The sequence below is a fragment of the Alternaria metachromatica genome (assembly GCF_023757995.1).
Source record: "Alternaria metachromatica strain BMP 0045 chromosome Unknown scaffold_9, whole genome shotgun sequence".
Classification (NCBI taxonomy): domain Eukaryota; kingdom Fungi; phylum Ascomycota; class Dothideomycetes; order Pleosporales; family Pleosporaceae; genus Alternaria; species Alternaria metachromatica.
Window position 1 is genome coordinate 776,860 of NW_026055500.1, and position 25,110 is coordinate 801,969.

At 52.9% G+C, this 25,110-nt stretch overlaps 6 protein-coding genes across 6 annotated transcripts; 4 read left to right on the forward strand and 2 right to left on the reverse strand.

Annotated features, from left to right (window-relative positions):
- Window positions 1-356: 356 nt before the first annotated feature.
- J4E83_005059 (uncharacterized protein) lies at window positions 357-1,622 on the reverse strand (the record flags this gene model as incomplete). Its single annotated transcript, XM_049331981.1, has 4 exons — window positions 357-398; window positions 447-585; window positions 635-1,060; window positions 1,111-1,622. The coding sequence occupies 4 exons, from the start codon at window positions 1,620-1,622 to the stop codon at window positions 357-359; spliced, it is 1,119 nt and encodes a 372-aa protein (XP_049189076.1).
- Window positions 1,623-2,417: 795 nt separating this feature from the next.
- Window positions 2,418-3,704, forward strand: J4E83_005060 (uncharacterized protein; the record flags this gene model as incomplete). The annotated part of the gene is made up of 1 exon (XM_049331982.1): window positions 2,418-3,704. One exon carries the CDS (start codon window positions 2,418-2,420, stop codon window positions 3,702-3,704), a length of 1,287 nt encoding a protein of 428 aa, XP_049189077.1.
- A 5,052-nt stretch (window positions 3,705-8,756) lies between these two features.
- Window positions 8,757-8,981, reverse strand: J4E83_005061 (uncharacterized protein; the record flags this gene model as incomplete). The annotated part of the gene is made up of 1 exon (XM_049331983.1): window positions 8,757-8,981. One exon carries the CDS (start codon window positions 8,979-8,981, stop codon window positions 8,757-8,759), a length of 225 nt encoding a protein of 74 aa, XP_049189078.1.
- A 3,583-nt stretch (window positions 8,982-12,564) lies between these two features.
- J4E83_005062 (uncharacterized protein) lies at window positions 12,565-14,538 on the forward strand (the record flags this gene model as incomplete). Its single annotated transcript, XM_049331984.1, has 2 exons — window positions 12,565-12,837; window positions 12,889-14,538. The coding sequence occupies 2 exons, from the start codon at window positions 12,565-12,567 to the stop codon at window positions 14,536-14,538; spliced, it is 1,923 nt and encodes a 640-aa protein (XP_049189079.1).
- A 999-nt stretch (window positions 14,539-15,537) lies between these two features.
- On the forward strand, window positions 15,538-17,377 carry J4E83_005063 (uncharacterized protein; the record flags this gene model as incomplete). Its single annotated transcript, XM_049331985.1, has 3 exons — window positions 15,538-16,120; window positions 16,170-16,417; window positions 16,742-17,377. 3 exons carry the CDS (start codon window positions 15,538-15,540, stop codon window positions 17,375-17,377), a joined length of 1,467 nt encoding a protein of 488 aa, XP_049189080.1.
- Window positions 17,378-18,141: 764 nt separating this feature from the next.
- On the forward strand, window positions 18,142-23,071 carry J4E83_005064 (uncharacterized protein; the record flags this gene model as incomplete). The annotated part of the gene is made up of 5 exons (XM_049331986.1): window positions 18,142-18,963; window positions 19,729-19,914; window positions 19,966-21,127; window positions 21,176-22,474; window positions 22,527-23,071. The coding sequence occupies 5 exons, from the start codon at window positions 18,142-18,144 to the stop codon at window positions 23,069-23,071; spliced, it is 4,014 nt and encodes a 1,337-aa protein (XP_049189081.1).
- Between the last annotated feature and the right edge of the window lie 2,039 nt (window positions 23,072-25,110).

Below are 25,110 nucleotides of genomic sequence, written 5' to 3' on the forward strand. Positions count from 1 at the left end.
AGGGACTGGAGCTTTATGCAGGGCTGGTGTTGGTGGAGTCGCACGGCCACAAAGAGGCTGAGAACCGGGATGACTAAGACACGCGCTGGGCAGCTTTATCATGATCCGCCCAAGATTATGACGCACCCGCCAATTTCAAAGACAGTGCAAGAGTCAAGTTCACGCGGACAGAAACGAGAGTGGGTCGCGTCTTTTTCGATGGTTGATTATCTGAAGATTCTCATACTATTATTGAAGCTACCATATCGCCTCCTGTCGCCAGACTGCGCCCAAACTATCACTCCAGCTGGTAGACTTCTTCACCCTATCGTACATTCTTGCGCTCTCGCCCACGTTACTCCACTGTCAGCCCTGGCTTAAGTGCATGTGTACGCTCCGTCAACTCGGAGATCGGCACCCTGGGTTTGGTCAGTTGTTGCTCATCGGTGCGGCTGAACATCACTTACAGTAACGTAGGAACTCGCGTCACTAGACAAGAAGGTGACGGCACCCATCAAGTCCTCAGGACGTCCCATCTTACCAACGGGAATGAGAGAAGTCCACTGCTTCTGAAGGTCTGGGTTGTCGTCGAGAATCTTCTTGGTGCTACAACTTTCTTAGCACTTGCGCAATCATCGTCTCTCAGTGTACTTACAGCGCAGTAAGCATGTATCCGGGCGAGATGCAGTTGACACGAATGCCAGCGCCAGCCCACTCAACCGCCAAACTGGAGGCCAGATGTCTGACAGCTGCCTTAGCGGCGTTGTACGGAGCCTGCGGCTGTGGGACGTTGACAATGGCTCCGGACATGCTACCGATCATGACGATGCTGCCCGGTACCTTCCTCTCCATGAGGTGCTTCGCGACTGCCACAGAGTACAGGTAGGTACCGTCAACATTGACTCCCCAGAGCTTCTGTATGCGGTCATGGGGGTAGGAGATGGCATCGTAGTTCTCGGTGAAGCCAGCCGATGTAACGAGGTTGTCGACCTTGCCGTGCTTCTTCAGAATCTCGGCGAAAGATTGGTTGACAGACGTCGGGCTCGAGACGTCGCAGAAATGTGCTGTGACCTTGGGAATTCTATATTTTGACTTAGTTGAGGTCGTTGGTTCTGCATATGGGTTTCTTACCTCCGAGACCCTGGGTTCTCCTTCTTGAAGATATCGAGCAGGCCCTTGGCAGACCGCTCACCCTCTTCCTTGTTCATGTCGACAATGGCTACATCGGCTCCAGAGGTCACCAAGGCCTGCGCCATGACTAAACCCAGACCTCGGGCTCCACCAGTGACGACAGCGACCTTGCCCTCCATGGAGAACGAAGCCAAAGTGCGCTTGAAGTGCTCACCTCCACGACCCACGACGGGGTTGGAGGGTGGTAGGTCCTTCTCTTCTGGGTACTCGACGACAATGTCGTCTCGGGTACGTGCATACTGACCCTCGTGCTCCCCACTCTCACCAGGCTCGCCCGATGTGGTTGCAGCGTTGACATCGTCCTCGTTGGAGGGGTCCTTGTCGAAGCGACTAGGCGAGGACGTGAAATGTCGCTGTGAGGAAATAGCTGACTGTGCTGGTCTGAAGGTGGCACGGGGAGCTTGGGCTCTGGCCGCGCGTGCGACTTGACGGAAAACCTGAGATCGGAACATGGCTATGGTAGAATGCCCAATTCAATTGGGTGTCGCGGTTGTTAGAGAGAGGCTCTGAATTAGGAGGAGAAAGTAGGCGTCGTGGTAAAGTAGATTATCTGGGGTGATTCTAGAAGGCTCTCGAGTCAATGTGATACGACTCAGGAAGGAAGCAAGCTAGAACAGGGCAAGAAGCGGGAAGTGAAGAAGAAGAATCAAGTGAGGTTGGGAGTGAAGCTCACGATGCCCAAGCAGCTGCCAAATAATTTCGGTCCTTCCAAGAGCTTGAGCTTTTCCCCCACCGCGTTTTGTTGACGGACGCCTCTGACGACAGGTCTATGCAGGGCCAGGATTTGGCGAGGCCATCCCGCATGCACTCCCACCTCCGCACACTCCGCACACTGCATCCTGGCCTGTCTGGGTGACTGTCTCCATTGAAAATTTGAAATGACACGCCGTCGCGGTTGGCACTCCACTTCCAGAGCGCTCAGTGGAGCCGCCCTAGCCGTTTGTCCTCTCCGCACTACCGCAGCTCAGCAAATCCTGACCGCCTGCTACCCCACGCTGCAGCCACTTGCCTGCCACCAGACGCGTCCACGGGTGCACCACCACCCTCCCCGTGCATGCCCTTACCTGTACTGTAGACGTCTTACGTGTGTTGTTAATTCCAGCAATAACTCTGTTCGTACCTTCCAAGCCCTCGTTTGCACCTTCCCCGCCCTCGTCATCCCTGGTGCCACATCGTGATCGCCCTCAACAAGCCGGAATTGTGCTGACCGACGCGTCCGCAGCGACACGACGCCATCGTGATCCGTCATGTTTGAACTCTACCTCCTTACCTTCAATGCGGCGCGCAACCTTGTCGATCCCCAGTCCCTCGCGCCTTCCTTCTTCGACGCCCTCCCCAAAGACACGCCTCTGCCCGACATCGTCGCCATATCCCTGCAGGAGGTTGCGCCCATCGCCTACTCGTTCCTCGGAGGCTCCTATCTGAAGCCCTACTTTGACCGCGTGACCACGACCGTCCAGCTTGCCGCCGACCTCCGCAGCAATGGCAGCGACTCACTCGAGCACATTGCGACGCGCAGCCTGGGCATGACGGCCCTGATGCTCTTCGCCAAACCCCACGTCATACAGAGGATACAATGGATACAGTCGGCAGGCGCAGGCGTCGGCTTCTCCAACATGGGCAACAAGGGCGCCGTTGCCATGCGCGTCGGCTTCTCGTGCCCCGACTCTGAAGATACTCTCGATCTCACCTTTGCGGCCGCCCATCTTGCGCCCATGGAGAGCAATATTGACGCGCGGAACAAAGACTGGGAGAATCTGGTGCGGAACCTGGTTTTTGTCAACAACGATGACTCCCCGTACAGCTCAAGCGAAGAGCGACCGCTGCTTGGCCCATCGTCTGAGACACCAGCCGACCACAACGGTCTCTTTACGCCTGGCAACCACGTATTCTTCTACGGCGACTTGAACTACCGCACACACGATAGCCCACCAGAAGAGGGTGCGCATCAATCATACCCTCAGCCGACAGCGTCCGAATCGTCGCCAACACACTACTCACATCTGCTGAAGAAGGACCAACTGATAAGAGAAAAGGACGCTAAACGCACCCTGCATGGCTTCCAAGAAATGCCTATCAACTTCCCGCCTACATACAAGTACGCCACCTCACATGGCAAGAACTCCAACGCGCCCAAGCGATCTGGAGAGGACGACTCATGGGAGTGGTCGAAACATCGGTATCCCTCATGGTGCGACCGAATCCTCTACCTCCCATCCGGATCTTCATCAGACCTTGAGCCGCAGATTTACACCGCCTTGCCCGTACAGCCGACGTCCGACCATCGACCGGTTGCTCTATCTGTGCGCGTTGATGACAAGCCTATCAAGATGGGCGTGAATGACGTTCTCTCCAGGCCACCCTTTGAGGTCAACCCACAGTGGAAAGCCAGGAGAGACGCAGCTCGACGGTGGGAGCTTATCGTAGGCGTCATGTCGTATCTCGCTCTGACCGGCAAGGGCAGGATCATTCTCATCACCTTCCTGGGTGTGGTCATGGGCAGTCTGTTCCTTGCTGGGTCTCTGACCAGGTAATCTTATGGACGACCACATTCTCCTATGGAATTAATTTATTTCTCCTGCGTAATGGTTCCATCTCCAGTTCCACTGGTCTTGGAGATGCTCGATCGACGTGCGTGTCGGCATGCCTGTGGCCTGCACCTCTTCTAGAAACTCGATCATCTTGCATCGGTCCTGGTCATCCTGCAGTACGGTGCCAAACTTATGTACTGTATACGTGGCGTCCCATTGCGCAGAAATACAATGAGCGTTGCACCGAGCGATAGCTATCATCTCTCTCAAACCTCTCAAGACTTCATCATGTACGCCTTGCATATTCGTCCCTGGATTGTAGACCGCCAGTGCAATGTGACATATTCGCAGCTGTTGGTTCGCCTCCGCTGTCGCCTGTTAGCAAACAGTCCGTGAGCTGACGATTAATTAGACTCACCATGACAAGCGCCAGAGAACCACAATTCCGGATATCCTCCAACGGCATGTGGGTTGCCTTCCTGGTAAAAGAAGGCATCGAAGCTTGCGGGTCGCCTTCTTTCCCACTCATCGACCAAACTGTGAAGATACTGCCACTCGGCCATCGTCCGCACGCTCTTTTGCGCCCACTGCAAGATGCGCGCAGTCAGCCATAATATTCGATTTCCCCACGAGACTTCATCGATTGGCGATATTAGAGCTGGCAGAATGAAGTTTTCATAATTAATGCGCAGAGTGGGTTGGTTGAGCAATGCTTGGCTGACTTCGGTATGCACATGGAGTACCAGAGCAGCTTGTACAACCGGGCTAGACATATCGAAGACCCAACCTCCAGGACCATAGAAGAGTTCAAACGTCGAGAGATGTGATTGTCCTTGTGTACCCGCTATTTGAATGTCAGCTGATCTCCGCGCAATTCCTCGTGTTCACGTACCATGGAAGTCCTCAAAGTTTCGCAGCAACATGGCGGCCACCAGCGTCGCCTCATCTTCAATTTGTCCCTTCTCGGCAATATACGGTATGAGACTCTGCAATAGTCTCTCATGGTAGTCGTATGGTCTGGTGGGGAAATACGGATCGAAGCGCAGTATACACTGTCCGGAAATCATGAAGATGGCGTTCATGAGCATCGGGCTTGTCAAAGCGAGCTTTGGGACGATATTTTTGAAGACGCTAGCAGGACTCATTATGTCTAGTGCGTCTGATGCTTTCTCTACCCAGAACCGAAAAAGATATGCTTCGATTGGGTTAGGTATCGGCCATGCTACCGGTGAAGCATGGTTCGTTGGAACGAATGGATGTGGCGAGGGGATGCCAGAGTTCCAAGTTCCCGGCAGGGGCTCGTCAAGGCTGGAGAGACTTGAGACTGAGCCAGGTGCCGGGCTTGTGTGTCGCCGGATATGCGACGGAAGCTGCCATAGGTCAGGCGTGGTCTGTGGTGCTGCGGGTATGAGCACTCGATCATTCCAGCTTCGACTCGTCGGGCGCATGTGTCGCTCTCTTACTTGCGAACTCTTCCTCGATACCGACTGTGGTATCTTCTCAGCCGTCCTGGAGCGAACCAGATGTCTTGATGTCTTCCTTTTGTCAGTACTTCCGGGGCCCTCGAACTCTTCAGCTATGAGTGACGATTCGTCGACAAAGTCCACTACAAGACAGTCATTAGCATCGACTCAACAAGACCACCACATGACTTGTACCTACATGTTCCTGGCGTACCAACCCATCTCTGCGCCGCACCAAAGAAGTAGTCGTACTTCTTGATATCGGCCCTGGTAGCCTGACTTTCCAAATCAGGATACACACCATGTCGAAAGCGGACTTTGTAATTGGCTTTCCTTCGCGGGGCGGATTCTGACCAAGGCGCCGACATGCTTCTGGAAGGAAGAGCTTATCCACAAAGCTTAATATCTTGGCAACTTCACTGTACCTGTAATCAAAGTTGAAACAAGACCTCGATATCCGATCTTGGCAAGTACCTCACTTCCAAACTGGAAAGAAGCAAGCAGGAAGCAGGAAAGAGGAAAGCTGATGCTACTCTCCATCAACAAACAGGAACTATAGCCGCTTCAAATGGGGATATGTACTCCATATCACAACGCCATGAACTGCACGGAGAGATCCACGCGTCACAATCCGTTGTGCTGATCATTTACCTACGTGCGTCTAGCCAGCACGCTATTTGCTCTTCTCATCGCCCATCCCGCGATTATTCAGCGGAGGAGCGGTATGGGAAAGCACAGGGCGCGTGAGGCTTGTAGGTGCTTGGTGTGGCATTTGATAAGCAGGATTTATTTACGTACGCGATGTTTGATGGGGGATTTGGCAGCGGACATGGGGAAGGGTGGGTATGCGAGTACGGGTAGATACGGGGTGGCTCAACGGGAGGACGTCGGGTATTGGGGTGCACGAAATGCTTGCCTATTTGGGAGTCGCTGAGGTAGGGGATGGAGCGTGATGGTAGTGGGTAGACGTTGTGGCTGGCTGGTAGACCGACTCAGCCTTCGCTAGCCACTGTATTGGAAGCGGGTGATTGGATCATGGACTAGGGTTGTGGTTAAAGACGTGCATGATATTTCATCCCACCGCAAACCTCTACGTGCACCAGGCTACTACTAGTCCTTTCATCAAGAGCCTATGCCTTACACTGACAGCCAACTAAGCTTTCCTCACACGGGTAGGGCTGCATGCACCTCGAGCCTCCTCCTTCTAGAAACAATCACTCCCGCACCACAAGACGTGGTTGAGTAAGCACATCGCTGGACAGCCATAGGTTCATCGGACCGTGTTACTGCGTAGCTCTATAAGCTGCATCGTTCGATATTGCAACGACTAGTGTTATGCGGCTTATCCAGCTCGTCATGCGTACCCTATTCAGCTCACTTGTCCTACTGTCGCGCTTCCACGTGACGCCTTTCCGGTCCGGGTAGCGATATCGGTAGTTCGTGAGAGATTTTGTCAGCGGGGATATTCTGGGGAGTCATACTCTCAAGAATAGTTGGTGGTTGTTGACACGGGGAGGTGTGACTCAGGTGTCTTGTACTACGCTGTGCGCGGGTTCTATAGGTGAGTATCCCAACGGTCGTTGAGGCTTTGCTAGTTGGTGGCTTGAATGAAGTGATTACGCAGCTGCTTCACCGAGTGAAACCCGGAATTGTTGCGCGTCAAGACAAGATGATTGTTAAGAGTGCGGACTGGATAGTGATCACTCATCTTCATTGAAGTAGATCATGTGGATGGTAGTGTGCACATTGTGTTCGATAACACCTGCTCCCTCCATATAGCGGTGCCCACTCAGACAGCTGGAAGTGAAATGGGAATCCCCAGAACACGTGACTACTGACTCCAATGATAAAAGAACTGCACAAACCGCATGTAGACCATCGGTACGACTGAGTCTGAGGTTCCAGACTTCTCACGATGGTGGAGACACTTCAGCTTTTCCAACGGCATGACGTAGGAAAACAAGCGTCTTTCCTTCCCGAAAAGCCACGTCTCGCGCTTATGCTCAGCTAGCAACTCACTGGTTTTATGGACCCTCGAGTCGATGGCACTAATATCTTTCTTCGCTTTCGCTTGTCACCGCACTTATCGAGTGCCGGTAGTGAAGGTCCGAGCCTCGGGTCATCGACTCCGATAGGCTGTCAAGAGATGTGAGCAAAAGGAAGTGCAAGTGGAAGCTCCATCGCTGTCACGATCACGATGCTAAAATTGGGCGCGAAGGATTTTGTTGATCAACATCATAGCTTCGACGTCCACGATGCAGCTTTGACATGCGCCAGGTTTGGCGAGCAGGAAGATCGAAGACGTCGCATGTTGGGTTCCGCAAGAGCCAACATTGATGCCCTGTAGAAGTGCTGGGGGTGGTGTAACTGCAGCAAGGCGCATGCAAACATCGGCGCGACTACACCTGGGCAACAACAGCGACAACAACAACACACTTTACGGCTGTTTGATGCAGCCTTCGGCGAAACAATGGGCACAAACGCATGAACCCGGGCATGGGAATGCGAAAATGCCATGCATCACAACCACCATGCACGAGTCTATTGGCCTCGGCACCATTTTGCCGTCACCTGAGGTCCAGACCTTTCGTTGTGCGAGGTTGGTTCCCGCGGCAGCATGTCGGAAAGCAGACATCGTCAAAGTTTAATCAAAAGAAAACGACATGACAACACCGAAAAGAAGCCTCTCGCAACCTCTCCGCGCCTACGAGTGGACTCCGTGGAGGACCCGCTTGCCTCGGAGCTGAAACGCACGTCTGCGCACATGCGAGAAACGAAGCAGGACGTGGTGAGAAGCGCGACTGACGTCACAGTGCAGCGGCCACCAAAGGCGCGCTGCACCACCTGCCCGTCCAAGCGAGCCGATCCCCAGCACAACGCTCGATCGATACCGACTTCTAGGCCCTGCCTACTACTCCGTGCGCCGGTGGTCTGGATTCCTACAAAGAGTGGGCTTTTTAGCCTGCGTCCCCCAGCTACGGGACATCACGGACGTATTCTGTATAGAGGCTATAGGGAATAAGGAAATAGAGCGACGTTTTGTACGGAAATATGGACCCGTGATTGCTGTGAAAGGAGAGAAAGGGATCGGGCCTTGAAGCTTCAAGGCTCGTGGTTGTGGGTTTTGCGTGATGGGCGGATGGATGAGGGTGAGATCTAGACACGACTGTGGGGCTAAGAGAAAGTCTTGTCTTACGTATTGTGGCAGGTGTGATGCCGACAGGGTGCTCTGCGCATGGAAAGAATCACGAGTGCATGAGGAGATGCAGGTGAGGTAATTTGGGTTTGATTGTTGTGGTGGTGGGAGTTTGTCAAGTCCTCCGAGGGAAACTCTGCCTAGCGCTCCGCCTCTTGCATGCCCTGCCAAACGCCTGCAGTGGCCTTTCAAAGCGATGAAAAAATGAAAATGGTATATCATACAACTGAAAGAAAAGATCGCTCCGTGTAAATGCTAAACCGATGTGCTCCAATAAAAGTTTCCCAAATCGCAAAGTCGAAGCTGAAGAGTGTTGCCTGCACACTGTGCCGCTAAGTCGCTGATGTTTGAATGATTCGTCGAATGTCATGAGGGTGAACGCCTAGGGTCCGGCGGTTATTGCGCCCTTGTCGACGATGATTGAGAGTTGAGTTGTGACAGCGATGCGAATGAGTTGGTCATGGCTGAGTAGGCAGCTGATGGTAGACCGTTGGTGGATGATGTGGATGAGGCGCTGTTGCTGCGGACTTGTAGGTTGAGTGTGTGGCAGCTATCGCATCGTCCGTTCATGCGGTTGCAGCGACCCCGGCATCCCCGCTCGTAGTTGGCGCAAGAGAACATTGTGGCTTGTTGTTGTTGAGGGTTGTGAAGCGGTGGTTGTTGTCGTTGAGTAGTAGAGTGTAGAGTGTAGAGTAGTGGTGGTGTAGCTGTGTGCGACTTGCGACCGAGAGACTTTGTAGTGTGCTGGACTTGGACAATCCTGAAGCCGAGGGCAGACTTCGTAATATATGCGCCGGTGGGTTGTGAATGCCCGATGATGTAGCCAGCAAATGCAAGATATGCAGGGTAGTAATTGCGTATTCGGGCGTTAAAGTAGCCGTAATCGATGGGGTCCGTTGGCGTGTCTTGGTAGCGTGCGGATGGGTCCAATAATAGTGTGATGGAGTGCCGAATGGAGTTAATGTGAAGATGCCCAAGTTCTGCAGATGCACGATGCGTGGCTTATAGCTATGAAGCGCAGATTAGACAGATGGCTGACAGGTTTCAAAAACTTGGAAGAGATAGGTGGAAGATCAGCTGTGACGATGGAGGCCGCAACTTCTTATGACAGTTGACGCGTCCAGAAGATGTGTGTGTCATGGTAGATTATACAGTGGAGAGACCCGAGGCCAGAATGTCGGCGGTCAGTGCGCTCTTACTCAATGGCCAGGGTCTCCTCTTACGCATGCACGAGACCCTGCCCTGGTTGTTCGTCGCCCAAGTTAGCGCCAAAACCTTGATTTTTCGCTCTCCCGTCCATTCCGGCAATTCGCAGTCGCCTGCATACCTCATACGTACTCGGTGACGCTCAGCCACCACGGCGGTTGTTCAGGCGACCATCAACAAGTTGTTGCACGGAATACCATCCATGTGGACACACGACTAATCATTCAAACAGCCAAGTTGACTTTACAGGGACAGGCACAGTAGGACCTCGTTTCAAACAGATTCTGGAAAGCGGCTTAAAGTGGGCAACGAGCGCAAGACTTGCACGGCCACTTCATCCGTGCACTCGTCAGCACCAAGACCCAAGAAAGCCACTCCAGAGAATCCACACATGGCGTTAGCCTGTCGCACTTCAGCCCTCTTCGATTACGTGGTGCTGCAGTCGTACCCTACGTGAGGCAGTAATCATGGTGCATGTGTGCCATGTGGTCCCGGCCCTGCTGCCTCAGAACATGATAAGCCGGCCCGCTTGACACCGGAAACAACTGCGGGCGTAAGCTCGCGAGTCGCGACACCGATAAGATAGCGTACCTGATATCAGAAGATGGCTGAAGTGGAGGCCGGAGTGCGCGTTCGAGACTTTGTTCGTTTTTATGAAGATCGGCACTCCTACATGCGCGAGATCGATATGGCCTCACGGCGAAAGATTTATCCACCAGATCTGGCCTGATCTCAGAAGATGCGAACTGCTGTTACTGCGAAACCGGTCGAAGTTTCGACCTCGTGCGAGAACTAGATGCGAGTGGTTCGCAGTGGGTTGCTCCGGACGCCCGATCTGCGACCGTTAATCAAACCGTCCGGTGCATCCGCACCCGTCGCACGGCCAAACGCAATCGGGTCTCAACAACTTTGCCTACGGGCAACGCTGCACCCCGAATTCCGCCTTCCAGCCTTGTGGGTGTCAGTGGGTTTGATGATCAGCGGGCGGATCCATCGCTTATCGTACTTCGAGGACCACAGGGACCAGAAGCCCACTGTTTACTGAACATTATGAAACGTGATAGATCCAGGCTACATGCTGAAGTAAGTTGCAGCAGAAGTCAGACATGCATGGTTATGCTGAGAGCGAATAGAGGCTTCCAGCAGACCGTCACCTCATTTCCTTGCTCGGCCCTCTGCCGCTCTCCCATACACTTCAACTTCCGCTCCATTCAATGTCATCCCATTCAATTAACTCGACGCTGAGCGTCACTATCTTGCGCGATTAATTTCTCTGCCTGCAGATTCTTAGACAGGGTGCACATCCAGCAGTACCAGTTCACACGGTCAATGGCAACGTTAACATCGTGGAGTTATCCTACATTCGTCGAGTTATTGAAGACCCCTTTGCTTACATGGCCGGTCGGTAATAAAGTCGTTGCGATGTGCACGCAGGCACAGGATGAGCGCACGATAGGAGGCGTGACCAACTCAATCTGAGCGCATTGCGTGCTGATACTATGAAGCAGTGCTCTTCACGAAGCCAATAGTACCAAAACACTAATCAGTTAACCTGCAAGACATGTCTTCCCCTTTTCTCGCAAACATCAAACTGAGCACTGCGGAAAACAAAGGAAATTCTCTGTTACACTCTTTCCACCAAGCGTCATGAACAAAATGAAGCCGACTAACGCTGCAGCGCAATCTACTATACCTTTTTCAACTATGCCACTTGAGCTCCGCGAGATCATCTACCGTCATGCATTACTTCCAGAGGACCTTACTTCTCAGTCTCAGCCCTTGAACTTCGGCCCCGTAGACACCCGGCGTGGAGGCGACCCTTTCTACCTCCAGTGGCTCGAACAACTCTGTCGCGTGAACCAAGCCACGCGCGTCGATGTATCCCTGTATCTTCTACGGACGACGGAATTCTACCTCATCTACCCGGAGCAAGTAGTGCGATTCACGATGTTCCTGGAAAGTCTAGGCGAGAACGACCAAGGCTTTGCCGCAATTCGTAAACTCGATTTCCAGCTCTTTGGCCGCTACCAACCAATTGCTGGGACTAGCAACACTTACATCGAGCTCATGAAGCGATGTACAGGTTTAAGGGAAGTTGCATTAAAATTCGAAGTAGGATACATGACGATCGACTCATGTAACTGGACCGAGGATGTTGTTATCCCTCCTACAACGCTAGGGACCTTTGATCTATGGACATTCGATCAAACGCGCATCAGAGAGCTAGAAGATGTCATTGCAATTTACCAGTTGGCAGACCTCCTGGAGGTAGAAAGTTTGCAGACGTTGACGATCGAGGCTTGGCCTAGGATCAGGGTAAGTGATCGGCACGGTATGCAGAACGTTTTGGTGGACTGTGCGCCGTTGATCGAGCGGTTGGTGGTGTGGCTTCGGGAGGGGTTTGCTGCCAGAGGGAGGGAAGTTGATGTAAAATATGTGGAAGCGAGTAGTCCGGGATTGAGGTGGAGTCGGCGGATCTGAGGTACCTAGTAGTTGCTCAGGTTTCCATCTGAAGTCCGTGAGCAATGAGACAGTCGACTGAGTCGATTGTACAAATCCCATAAGCAATCGTTACTTTGTCTGATTACTTGGCCAAAATGCATGCACTTATCGCCTACCAAATTACATGTGTAGTATGTTGTTGTTTTGTGAAAGTAGCATGGAATGGAAGATGACGTGCGTGGAAGGTGAAGTTGGGCTGGGTCTACCGACAGGTCTATGACTAAGCGAGGATTAAGTCGTGTTTGCCATGTAATCCCAGCCAGCCCTAACCAGCCTCATTCCTTCCACGACCGAGCGCATCCGCAACACCATCGTCGCTCAACCATTTTTGACCATCACTGCCATTGCTGCATCTGCGCGCACTTCGGGGCTCAATTTTGACATTGTCGGCGCGCTTTCACGCCACGCGCATCGACTTGGCCGCGACGCGTCGACGTAAACAACAGCGCGACTCCTCCACCACCCCGCCCACAAATCGACCTACCCAACCACCACCATGTTTCTTCCAGAGGACCTCCTATTCAAGCAGGGCGCGCTTGCGCACGTCTGGCTCGCCTCGAATCAACAGAAGAAGCTCACCAAGGCCCAGGTGCTGCAGCACAAGATCCCAGAGAGTTGCGAGGTCATCATCCGACCTGAGGTGGCCGCTGGCGGTCCGCTTGCATTGCGTTTGAACGCGCAGTTGCTCCTCGGTGAGGTTCGCATCTACAACAAGAAGGTCAACTACCTCCAGGATGACTGTCAGGAAGCGCTGTGGAAGATCAGGATGGTAGGTTCCAAGTTTGACTGCGTGACATGACCACCTCTGACTCCTGTGCAGGCCTTCCGTCCCGGAAACATCGATGCGCCCGCCCAGACTCACGTCGCCAACCCCACAAACCTCATGCTGCAGGATCAGATCACCGATCTCGATCTCTTGGCTCCCATGCCCGACCCTTCTTTCCTTCTCTCCCAGCCTCTTAGCGGCAGCCTCAACCTCGGCAACACCACAGTCCCCGATTGGGACAACAGCCAGTTCCTTTCCGGCAGCATTGAGCAGGCGCGCGGAGAGCCCATGGAATTGCCGGATGACGACTTGAACTTGGACATCGGAGAGGATGATGACTTGGAGCCGACAGCCGCCTACGACGAGGGTACCAGCATTGAAGTTGGCCGTAACGCACCTTTGGAACGCCGTCGGTCCGAAGAGTTTACCGGGCTAGGCAAAGACATGATAGTGGATGACGATGATCTCGGCATCGACCTTGGCGAAGATCCTCCCACTGAACTCGCACGCGGCCATGAACTCAATCTGGACGATGACCTGGATATTACTATGGGCGGTATGGACATGGACACCGAACTTCCTGCAGGCTCTATCGCTGGCGACTTCCCTGTGCGACAACGTGAAGAGTCACCGCTCTCCGAGTTGGGAGAGGAGGAGGCCACACGTCTTGAACAGGAGGTTGCCGAACAGAACGTCACCGTGTTTGAGCCAGAGCCAGAGCAGGAAGAGGAAGAATCAATCCATCAAGCTCGCGCCAAGCGCAGGAGGGTCATTGCAGCTGATGCCGAAACTATGATCTCAAGTCACCAGTTAAGGGAACAACAGAACAATCGCGAGAAGATCCTCAAGCCTGCATCATTCCTGCCTCGCGACCCTCTTCTGATGGCTTTGATGAACATGCAAAAGTCCGGAGGGTTTATCTCAAGCATACTGGGCGACGGACGAAGCCAAGGATGGGCTCCAGAGCTTCGAGGTATCCTTTCCCTAGAAGTTGTCTCACGCCCAGCCCAGAAGCGCAAGCGTGGTGGTGCAATTGCCGACAATGACGCTACCGAAGACGAGGCCGCAGCCGAAGGAGAGAAGACGCCACAACTGCAGCTGGAATTTGAGCAGGATGAGCCGACTTTAGGAGGCGGTGACCTTGGCCTTGGTGGCGACAACGACCCCACGCTTGCGGGATCCGACGATATCGTTCAACTTCCCGATGACCCTGGTTTCCAACAGGTTGGTGATGACGAAGAGGACATCTTCTCGCCCGTTCCAGACAACTTCGACGACACAACCGCGCCGCTCGTCCATCCCGACGAAGCCGGGCCCGTATCGCTAGGCACAAAGCACGCTGTCCATTTCTTGCGAGAACAGTTTGGACCCGAAGCTGAAGAGAGCGAGTCGGTACGACAGAAGACTAGCATCGTTTTCCAGGATGCCTTCCCAGAGGCCCGCACATCACGGACAGACGCGACGAAGATGTTCTTTGAAATGCTGGTACTGGCGACCAAGGATGCCATCAAAGTTGAGCAGCCAGCTAACGAGCTTGGTGGCCCTCTACGCATTCGCGCTAAGCGTGGCCTTTGGGGACAATGGGCAGAGACTGGTGCTAGTGGCGAGCTGGCATCCCAGGCTCAAGCAGCACCTACAGGAGATCCCGACGCGCCCGCTGAGGCCATGTTCCAGGGACCACCTGAGGTGTCTGTATCTGCCTAAAAGTTCAACAATCTGTGTTTCTCCGACCTTCTTTGGGGCTTGGTATCATCTGTCGGTGTTGGCTGGATACCCTTTCCATGTATGACTCTTTTCACGTTGGAGACGGACTTTGACTGGTGTTTTGGTGTTCTTGTGAGGTATGGTGTTTGTGGGAAGTTGGTCCCTTGTATGATTTGTATTAGGATAGTTACATTAGCTTTGGAAGACGGAATGAATTCAGTACTACCTTCACGGATCTGGAGTATCCTTCTCCAAGTGATGCTTGAAACGTCATGACTTCACGGTTGATCATTTGACTGAAGTTAATGACTTGGAGGAAATGTGCATTGTGTTGGCGCGTATTGCTCGGAAAAAGTTGGGCTGTCCAACTTGAGGCAGGTGCGCTGCGGCAGATTATCCCGAGGTCGGCAACTGCGTCTTCGCGGCCTTGCCCTTTGCACCTACTCGCCTCTCTGAACTCCGGCGACGACATCACCCTCCAAAATTCCCGCCGTGCTAGCCATCGCACACTGCGATGCCTACGAATGCAGCGGCGACAGGCCGCACGCGCAAAAGGGCTGCCGAGGCGTGTACGTTCTGCCGGCGGAGGAAGGTTCGTTACTGGACGCCTGCATCCATGGATGTCATCGTCAAGGAGCTGCATACTGAGGCTGACAGATCAAATGCAGTGCTGAGAAGCCAATCTGCGCAAGTTGCAAAACGCATGGTACAATTTGTCATTACGAGCCTATATCCATAGATGACGTACAACATGCTACCAGTCGTCCGCGCAAGACGCCGCGAGCAGAAAGAACATCCGAAAGAGCATCAGACAGGACATCAGAGTCAACACCATCGATCGCTGCTTCTGCGCCTGTTGGACAGACCCCTGCAACTACACCTCAAAGCGTGTCGCGCATTGTTGTCGCTCCCAATGGCTCCTCTAGCTATCATGGGCGCACGAGCACTTTATTTGACGAAGGCACCAATGATCGATATGCTGCTGAAGCACGACCCCAAATGTCAGATGAATGGATCGAAAAAGGTCTCGTTGCTGAAGCTGCTCGTCAGAGACAACTTGAGACGGTCAACTTTCGACTTAAGAAGCTCGACTTCGACGGCGTCGAACCTGAGCTTGGCATGCACTTGTTATCATTACACTGGAACCGGCAACACCATTCTTTCCTTACTACCTATCGCCCAGCCTTCATGCGTGACATGGCATGTGGCGGTCCGTACTTCTCCAAACTTCTCTTGAATGCCATCTACTTCGGCGCCAGCAAGTTCAGTCCACGGCATGAAGTTCGCCGTGCAGCAGATGATGTCCGCACTGCTGGGTGGCAATTTCGTGAAAGAGTGAGGGAGCTCCTAGGAGGTGCTTTGGACAAGAGTGAAATCACAACAATTCAAGCGTTGCTAGTTATGACCAACTCGTTGTTTGCTCTTGGCGATGAGCGCAGTGCTGCGTGGTTGTACGCTGGGCTGGCATTTCGCATGATTGTTGACCTCGGTCTTCACGTTGATAAGCCTGAATTTGCAGGATATCGCAAGCTTTCTGATGAGGACCATGAAATTCGGCGTCGTGTTTTCTGGGCAGCATTTGGTAGGCATGGTCTTCAAATTGCTCATCATTCCACTAATAAGAACCGCAGTCGTCGACAAGATCCAAAGCCTCTATCAAGGTCGCCCAGTAAGCATGACAGACACACTCGTACCCACCAAATTCCTCGACACCTACGAAGAACTTGAGCATTGGACACCCTTTTCCTATTCCACGCAACCAGACGCCGTCTATCTAGGTTCGCCGGCTTATAGTATCTCCACGTTTCGACACCTTTGCCAGCTCTCGGTTATTCTGAGCGACATACTCAGCACCATCTATACCGAAAGAAGCTTCGACGTAAGCCCTACAGAGCTGTCCACCAAGTTGGAGAGCATACATCAAAAGCTGTTAACATGGCGTGGGCTTCTGCCCGAACACCTCACGGTAGATGTAGCGGAAGTAGCGGCGACACCTCCTCCGCATGTTCTAAGCTTACAGTAAGTGATTATAACGCTGCACACGCCACGGATGTACTAAAACAACACTAGCGCCTTGTACCATGTTCTCACGATTCTCTTGCACCGACCCTTCGTCGCAGATGGGCATCTCTACAATACATCACGCGCCATCTCCGTGAACTCGTTTATGGCGTGCGCCACTGCGGCGGATGCTATTGTACAGCTCCTGAGAGCATACGACAAAACTTTCAGTGTGCGGAGAGCTCCTTACCTGATTTCCTATGCGACTTATGTTGCTGCCACTGTGCATGCCCGTATTGCAGCCAAGCGTGGTGCCGGCTCACAAGCTCACAAGAGCCTAGAGACTTGCTTAGCCGTTTTCCGCGACAACCAAGAGACTAATTGGGCTGTACGACGCGCCAATGCCATTATTCAGAGCCTGATGAAGAGATTGGGTGTTGTTGCACCCGAGCTGAATGATATACATATCGGCAGTGGTGAAGACAACCACAGCAGCGCACCAGACGTTTCTTTGGGCAGTGCAATGGATCGCGAACCAAGCCTACAAAGCTTCGATATCGATGGCATTATCCAGAGTTTTGTCCGAGATCAGGACTCTACGCATCCAGCGCAGCCAGGTTCAATGGACCCTACTGCCGAATTGGCTGTACCTGGAGTGCCGCCGTCGGCATACAGTACTACGGAGACGGCAAACCTGCCCTTTGGAAATTCTGGAGATTGGACTTATCAGGGCCAACAGCAAACCTTCAGTGAGCAACCGTTTTCAGTAGATGACCTACTTTATGGATTCAACGGGTCAGAGCTTGATCAATTCACAATGCTGGACTGGGACATGTAAGAGTTGAAGCTTTGCATGAGCCTGGCAAACCACTGTTACCGGAATTACCATCTCCCGATGTGCACGGCCAAGGTTTCCTCTCGCGAAAAGACCTTTCAGGCTTGAGCGCGAAAGACAGAGAAGAGACGGGTATAGTGACACTAGACTTTTCTGTTAGCGCGTCAAATCCTGTGGTTTATCAAGACCCGCGGGAAGAAAGCCGAGGTTTTACCGCGGCTAGGCTTTCCGCAGCAACTTGAGATCCCACGGCATCTTGCGCGCTAACGGGAAGAGTCTCATGCTTCTACCCGTTGGTATCTACCCGAACACTTTTGGAACGAAGACATATATAGAGAGTTGCACCGTCGAACATGATGACACATGTCAGCCTAGAAACGAAGCACCGACTTCATCGCATTCATCACCTTCAATCGCAGCATCATCCTCTATAGATGATTCGCACACTTCTCAAACCATCTAGTTTTCAAAAGGCACACGCCTCAACTGTCTCACATATCTCGCCAATCCGCATACCTGAACTCCCAATGGCACACGAAAGCGCCCCGAAAAGAGTGCGACACAGCCTACCAGCCGTTTTGATGCGTGCTGGTACTTCGAAAGGCCTCTTCATCCATCGTCACGACTTGCCATCTTCCCAATCAGCGTGGACAGGCCCATTACTTGCCGCCATGGGTTCTCAAGGCTCGGATGCTCGACAGATTGATGGAGTAGGAGGAGCGACTTCAACGACTTCCAAGGTTGCAGTGGTTTCGCCATCATCCCGAATGGGCGTCGATATCGATTATACTTTTGTACAAGTAGCAGTGGGTCAGGAGGCGGTCGACTTCAGCGGAAACTGTGGAAACATGTGCGCTGGTGTTGGACCATTTGCGCTACAAGAGGGACTAGTGCGTGCAAGTCCCGGAGAGAAGACGGTAAGTCCTTCTGTTGTAATTGAGACGGATGGGATACTCATTCTTCTTCAGCTCGATGTACGGATCTTCAATACGAACACTTCGCGGCTCATCGTCGATACCGTTCAAGTAGACGAGGACGGATCGTTCGATGAAGACGGAGACTACGCGATACCAGGCGTCAAGGGAACCGGAAGCGAAGTAAAAGTGGCCTTTGTGGATCCTGCCGGGAGCATGACCGGAACTCTCTTTCCTACGGGGAGACGATGTGATACTATTCATGTGAAAGGACAAGACGGCAATCGCTTCTCGGTCAAGGCGACGTTGATAGACGCAGCGAATCCTTTTGTCCTAGTCGACGAACGAACATTACCGCCAAACCTAAGGAGAGGTAGCAAAGACACGGCCGTCTATCTCCAGCACATGGAGTCAATACGATGTACTGGCGCCGTTATGATGGGTCTCGCTTCTGATGTAGACGCTGCTGCAAAAGTCCGCGGGACACCGAAGCTGGCTATCGTTTCTTCTCCTCAACCAGATGATGGTTCTCAGGAAGGCACGCCGGACGTTCATGTCCAAGCTTTCAGTATGGGCAAACCCCACCCGAGCCTGCAACTCACAGGTGCGGCATGCTTGGCGTCGGCAGTGTGCATAGAAGGTACCGTCGCCCACGGACTTGCATCCGGCGGCGAGGTACAGTCCTCCTGGCAGTCGTCTTCACCTGAGCGGACACCGAGTCCCTGCTCAGACTCTGATGGTAGCTCTCCGGATCTTCTACCGAGCCAGAGGAGAGTCTGTCTTTCGCATTCGAGCGGGTCGATCAAGGTTGATGTTCTGGCAACCAGCTCGGAATCGTTTGCTTTTGTCGATAGGTGCGTTGTCTCGCGGACTGCTCGGCGGCTATTCGAAGGGAAGGTGTATTATTACTCGAGTAGCGTTTAATCAAAGTAAATCCAAGTTCTACAAGATGATGATGAGGAAATTGCGCAGGCTGCAGCCACAGCTGTAGAGTTTGAGAGAGGCTGGTGTATGACATCACACGCAGAGCCACGGAAAAGCGCGCCATCACTTGAGCGTGCAGCAGACATGTACCTGCCAAGGCGTCACTCGACGCTGCGAGAAGCCGACACATGGCAGGCAACACAACACTAAGCTACAAATAGAGGTTACATAGAGTGTTTCAAAACGGAACACGTCGTCAGATGGGTCTAGTGCTGTGAAGTCAAACAGTAGTTCGTGTGAAAGTGGTGACCAGACGCTGGATGAAGACCCCTGCTCGAGAGTACCGGTGCTTTGACGTTTTGGTCCACCATCGACATTGAGCAACACCATCCCCAACGACAACCCGCAGTCGACTCGCCATTTCCTTGTCTCGTCCCGCTCGCCAATCAAAGACGCGTTATTACTACTAGCACCAATGCGATAATCCACGGCGACGAGCATCTTTTCCCACGCTAGCTCTGGACGGATAGGCCACGTTGGACGGCGGCGCAACAGTCGACTCCTGGCCATGCCAACATGTCAAAAGCATCCACGTCCTCATTGCCCCTCTACAATGCCGCGGGCTTGCCCTCCAAGTCTTCGCGGCCCTCTTCGCCCATGCTGCAGCCGCCAGAAGCCATCAAGCGCAGCACCACGCCCTCAGTACGCCATGCGCTCCCGAGTTTTGGACACGCCGCTGACACGTGTGAATAGTCAATAACATCCGCCCATTCCCTCCTCTCGGCACACGACACGGCCCACAAGCTCTCGACGTCGATTACACATGGCCTCTCTGCCTCGGACGCCTCGGCGCGCATCCACACCCACGGCCTCAACGAACTCCCCCACGAAGAGCCCGAACCGCTCTGGCTCCGCTTCCTCAAGCAATTCAAGGAGACGCTGATCTTGCTGCTGCTCGGGTCCGCTGCTGTATCCCTCATACTGGGCAACTTGGATGATGCTGTGAGCATTGCCGTGGCTGTGACCATCGTGGTGACAGTGGGCTTCGTGCAGGAATACCGCTCGGAAAAGTCAATTGAGGCGCTGAACCAGCTGGTTCCGCATTCGGCACACATCATTCGCGCTGGGGTCGAGCAACCACGGAACGGTCGCATACCGAACGGCACGGCAACTGACGACGTCGAGTTGGAGAATCTCAAGGACACCACTTCGGCCCTGTCAGCTGCGGAGCGGAAGTCTACTACCATATCTGCGACCTTGTTGGTACCTGGCGACCTCGTCCTCTTCCACACTGGAGACCGCATACCCGCCGACATTCGCATCACGCACGCCGCAGACCTCAGCATCGACGAGTCGAACCTCACCGGCGAGAACGAGCCTGTCTCCAAGTCGCCAGACACCATCACACCCCCGCCGGGCTTGCAACGGCCATCTTCACCTTTCTACGCGTCCGAAGCCGCAGGAACGGTCGGCGCTGATATACGACTGAATGACCAGAAGAACATTGCTTTCATGGGTACATTGGTTAGATCGGGATACGGACAAGGAATCGTCGTCGGCACAGGAGGCAACACGGAGTTTGGTGCCATCTCTGCATCTCTGCAGCAAATTGAAAGCCCGCGGACGCCTCTACAACTTTCCATGGACCGTCTGGGCAAAGACCTGAGTTACATGTCTTTTGGAGTCATTGCCTTGATTGGTCTGGTAGGGCTGTGGCGCGGTTGGAAGTTCATCGAGGTCTTCCAGATCGCTGTTTCACTTGCTGTCGCCGCTATTCCCGAAGGACTGCCGATTATTGTTACTGTCACGCTTGCGCTGGGTGTGCTGAGGATGTCCAAACGCGACGCCATTGTTCGACGGCTACCTAGTGTTGAGACGTTGGCTTCTGTCAATGTCGTGTGTACTGACAAGACGGGTGAGTCAACCATTCTTCGCGCATATGACATTTACTGACCTGGACCAGGCACGTTGACCACGAACCATATGACCGTTACGAAGATATGGCACTTTGACGAAGCAGCACCGATTGACGTAAAGACGAAACACGACTCCACGGACCTCGATTCGCCGACCCGCAACATACTACGAATTGGCAACATTGTCAACAATGCCCGCTTGTTGAGCGACCAGGCGGCCTCGGCGTCCACGGCAGCGGTACTCTCTTCGACTCTAGGAGGCGACGACAATACAGCTGCCAAGAGCCGATGGGTCGGTCAACCCACCGATGTCGCGCTCTTAGACCTGATGGACGCTTTTGGGGAAGACGATATCCGGGAAAGACTCGGCGAACGCAAGTTCGAGACGCCGTTCAGCTCGGAGAGGAAGTGGATGGGGGTCGTCGTTGGTGGTAATTCTGGCAACCTCACCCCTGGATCTGAACACGCATACATCAAAGGCGCACTGGAACGGGTTCTGGACCGCTGTGATACGTATGTCACGGCACAAGGGAAAGAGGTGGCACTGGACCAAGCACGCAAGCAGGAAGCGATGAAGGCCGCCGATGCAATGGCGCAAGAAGGCTTACGTGTGCTCGGCTTCGCAAGCGGTGCATCCAAAGGGAAAAAGAGGAATGCCAGTGGTACAGCCTCACCTGCACCATCCACCAGCTCGGCACTTGGGGATGATGAACAGTACCGTGGTCTTGCGTTCGCTGGCTTGGTTGGCATGAACGATCCGCCGCGTAAGGGTGTAGAGAGAGCCATTCGGAGACTCATGGCCGGCAAAGTCAAGGTTATCATGATCACAGGAGATGCAGAGACCACAGCAGTCGCCATCGGAAAGAGTCTGGGTATGCCAATTATGCCAAACTCAGCACTTGGACGCTCAGTCATTCGTGGTGACGAACTGGATCACATGAGCGAGGAAGAGCTTGCACAGGCTATTGCGACAACCTCGATCTTTGCGCGAACTAGTCCTGAGCACAAGATGAAGATTGTCCGAGCACTACAATCACGAGGCGATGTTGTGGCAATGACCGGTGACGGTGTCAACGATGCGCCTGCACTCAAGAAAGCAGATATCGGTATCTCCATGGGTCGACTTGGTACAGATGTCGCCAAGGAAGCCGCAGACATGATTTTGACAGACGACAACTTTGCGACCATCCTCAATGCGATCGAAGAGGGCAAGGGCATCTTTTACAACATCCAAAACTTCCTTACCTTCCAACTTAGCACCAGCGCGGCAGCACTGAGCTTGGTACTCCTGAGCACGTTCCTTGGCTTCCAGAATCCGCTGAATGCCATGCAGATTCTGTGGATCAGTGAGTTCCTCAACTTCCATTCCCATTCATACTTACTAATCACCAAATGTAGACATCCTCATGGACGGCCCACCCGCGCAATCCCTCGGTGTAGAACCTGTCGACCCAGCCGTCATGGCGCTACCCCCTCGCCCACGCCACGCCCGCGTCCTAACCCGCCCCCTCATCCAACGCGTCCTCCAATCCGCCACCATCATCATGCTCGGCACCCTCACAACCTACTACCTCGAAATGTCCACCGACAACCTCGTCACTGCCCGCGACACAACCATGACCTTTACCTGCTTCGTCCTCTTCGACATGTTCAACGCACTGACCTGCCGCTCCTCCAGCAAATCCGTTCTTGCAGGCGAGATTGGTGTTTTCGATAACAAGATGTTTAATTACGCCGTCGCGGGCAGTTTGCTCGGACAGCTGGCTGTTATTTACTTCCCGCCGCTGCAAAGCGTTTTCCAGACCGAGGCCCTGGGTTTGGGCGATCTCGCGCATCTTGTTGCGGTGGCGAGTTGTGTGTTTTGGGCTGATGAGGGGAGGAAGTGGTATGTGAGGTGGAAGGGACGGAGAGGGTATGGTGGAGGGTATAGTACTGTTGTTTGAATATAGAGCGTTGGGTAGAAATGTGGTGGTGTAGAAGCGTTACAATACGCAATGGAAGTTGTTGTTCTCAATGATGTGTTTGGTGCGTACATTCATGCCGTGCGGATTGCAGATTTGCGGACTTCAGTACGGGTGTCGACAGGATCGCCGAAATGGAAGCGCAGCCATGCATCTCATAGTTAGACTTCGTCTCAGGTGCGAACGGTGCTCTCACTGGGACTCATGCCGGACGCCCGACCATGCACGTGCGCCTCCAGGCCATATAAAAGCCGCATCTTCTCTTCTTCCTCCACTCTTCACTAATTCTACTTCCTTGACGTTTCCTACAAAACTAGTGTGTCCGCGGACATGTGTTTCCCCTGAGAACCAAGCCCCAACGCATCCTATATATGTCCACTTGTGCAAAGTCCACAAAACGAGGTACGAGATTGCCATGTATCGCCGATGTGGAAACCAAAAAGACGTGGAAAAGTCGACATGACCTGTCTTGCGCTCTTAGGCACGTGCACAGTCGACATAAAATCTGCTGAGTGATCGATATCTTCCTTCCTTCATATCTCCGTAAAGACGGCTACCAAAATCCACGACGCCACGTTGTATGTTGCCTGTCCAACCATCAAAACACATCAATGAGTACCTGATATTTGCGCTGGCGCTACAGAAGATACAAAACACTTTCACAACCTTTCCATGAGAGAGGCCTTTCCGGAGAAACAAAAATGGGTCCCAAGTTTACATGTGCGCTGCGAGACTGAACCAAAAACAACACAAACCATACTCATGTGCTGAGGCGGGTCTTGAGGAGTATAAAACCTTGCTCTCCTGCCGACTCTACTACCTATTCCTCACATCCTTCTTCTATTGCGCGCTATCGAAGACCGAGAGCAAATCTTTTTATGAGCTTGCTCTGCGTGGAACAAAACCACTGCCGATAGGAACGTATCGGCTTGAATGCTTCTCCTGAGCTGAAATTCTCGTGCTCAGTCGCCGTGAGGACTCTGAAAATTCCAAAAAGATTGTTTATATCCGATGAAAAGCGGGAACGCCAACAGTGGCATCGAAGCTTAATAATTAGCGCAATACGTTTCGCGGTGCGAGGTGCTGGCAGTATAAAGAGAGATCTCTCGGTAGTCTCTAGTCTTCTCCTCCACACTTGCGCAAATCTGAAAACCTCAAATTGATGATGCAAAACGCGATGGGTTTCCTCGTTCTTCTCTAAAAGGTCCTATCACGCCAACCTAAGAAAAAGCTAAACAGCCTAGATCTTACGTTCACGTTAGGCCACCTACTTTGCAAGGTTTTAGGTTAATATATTCTGCAGGCCTGTTCAGTTTTTTTCTTGTATGAGGTGCTATGGGGCTCTCCATGTTCGTGTGGAGCAATCCAGAGGTCTCTACCTTTGGCTACATATCCACGCCACCCAATCAAAACCTGAATAAGATCTTTCCATGTGTATCATAGAGTACACGAGAATACCGTAATATCATCGAGGTTTGCAATATGAGCTGAAGTCAGGAACTCTACAAGTACCTTGCTACAACACTTTCAATCTTCCTCACTTCCTCACTACCAGCTTCACCGATCTCCAAAACATCGTCAGCGGAAGATAATGTGCTTCTCCGCCTCTCGATTCAAAGCGCTGGACATCCAAGGTATGTTTGCAAAGCCAGTATCAAAATCGGAACGGACTCAAGACATGAGAAGTAGTTGTTGGTCGTCCAACACTCTGATAACCATGACCAATCCAAACTGTTATTTTGAATGCTCTAGTCACCAGATTCTTGGAACAGAACCCGCGCATAGTTTCCTTACACGCCCAATTTATTCTGCAATATCGACACAAAAGCCATTCGAAGGATTGCAGAAAAGAAATGAGGTCAATGTCGTGAAGAAAAGCTCCCCATGCACTTTCCGAAGCCGCTACTTCTGCGAAAATCGCGCTCTTCCAGATACAATCCCAAAAACACCCCCAGCTCATTACATGTCCTTGCCACACTGCAAGACTGTCGTATCTCTTGGAAGTCTCAAAGACGGATGGG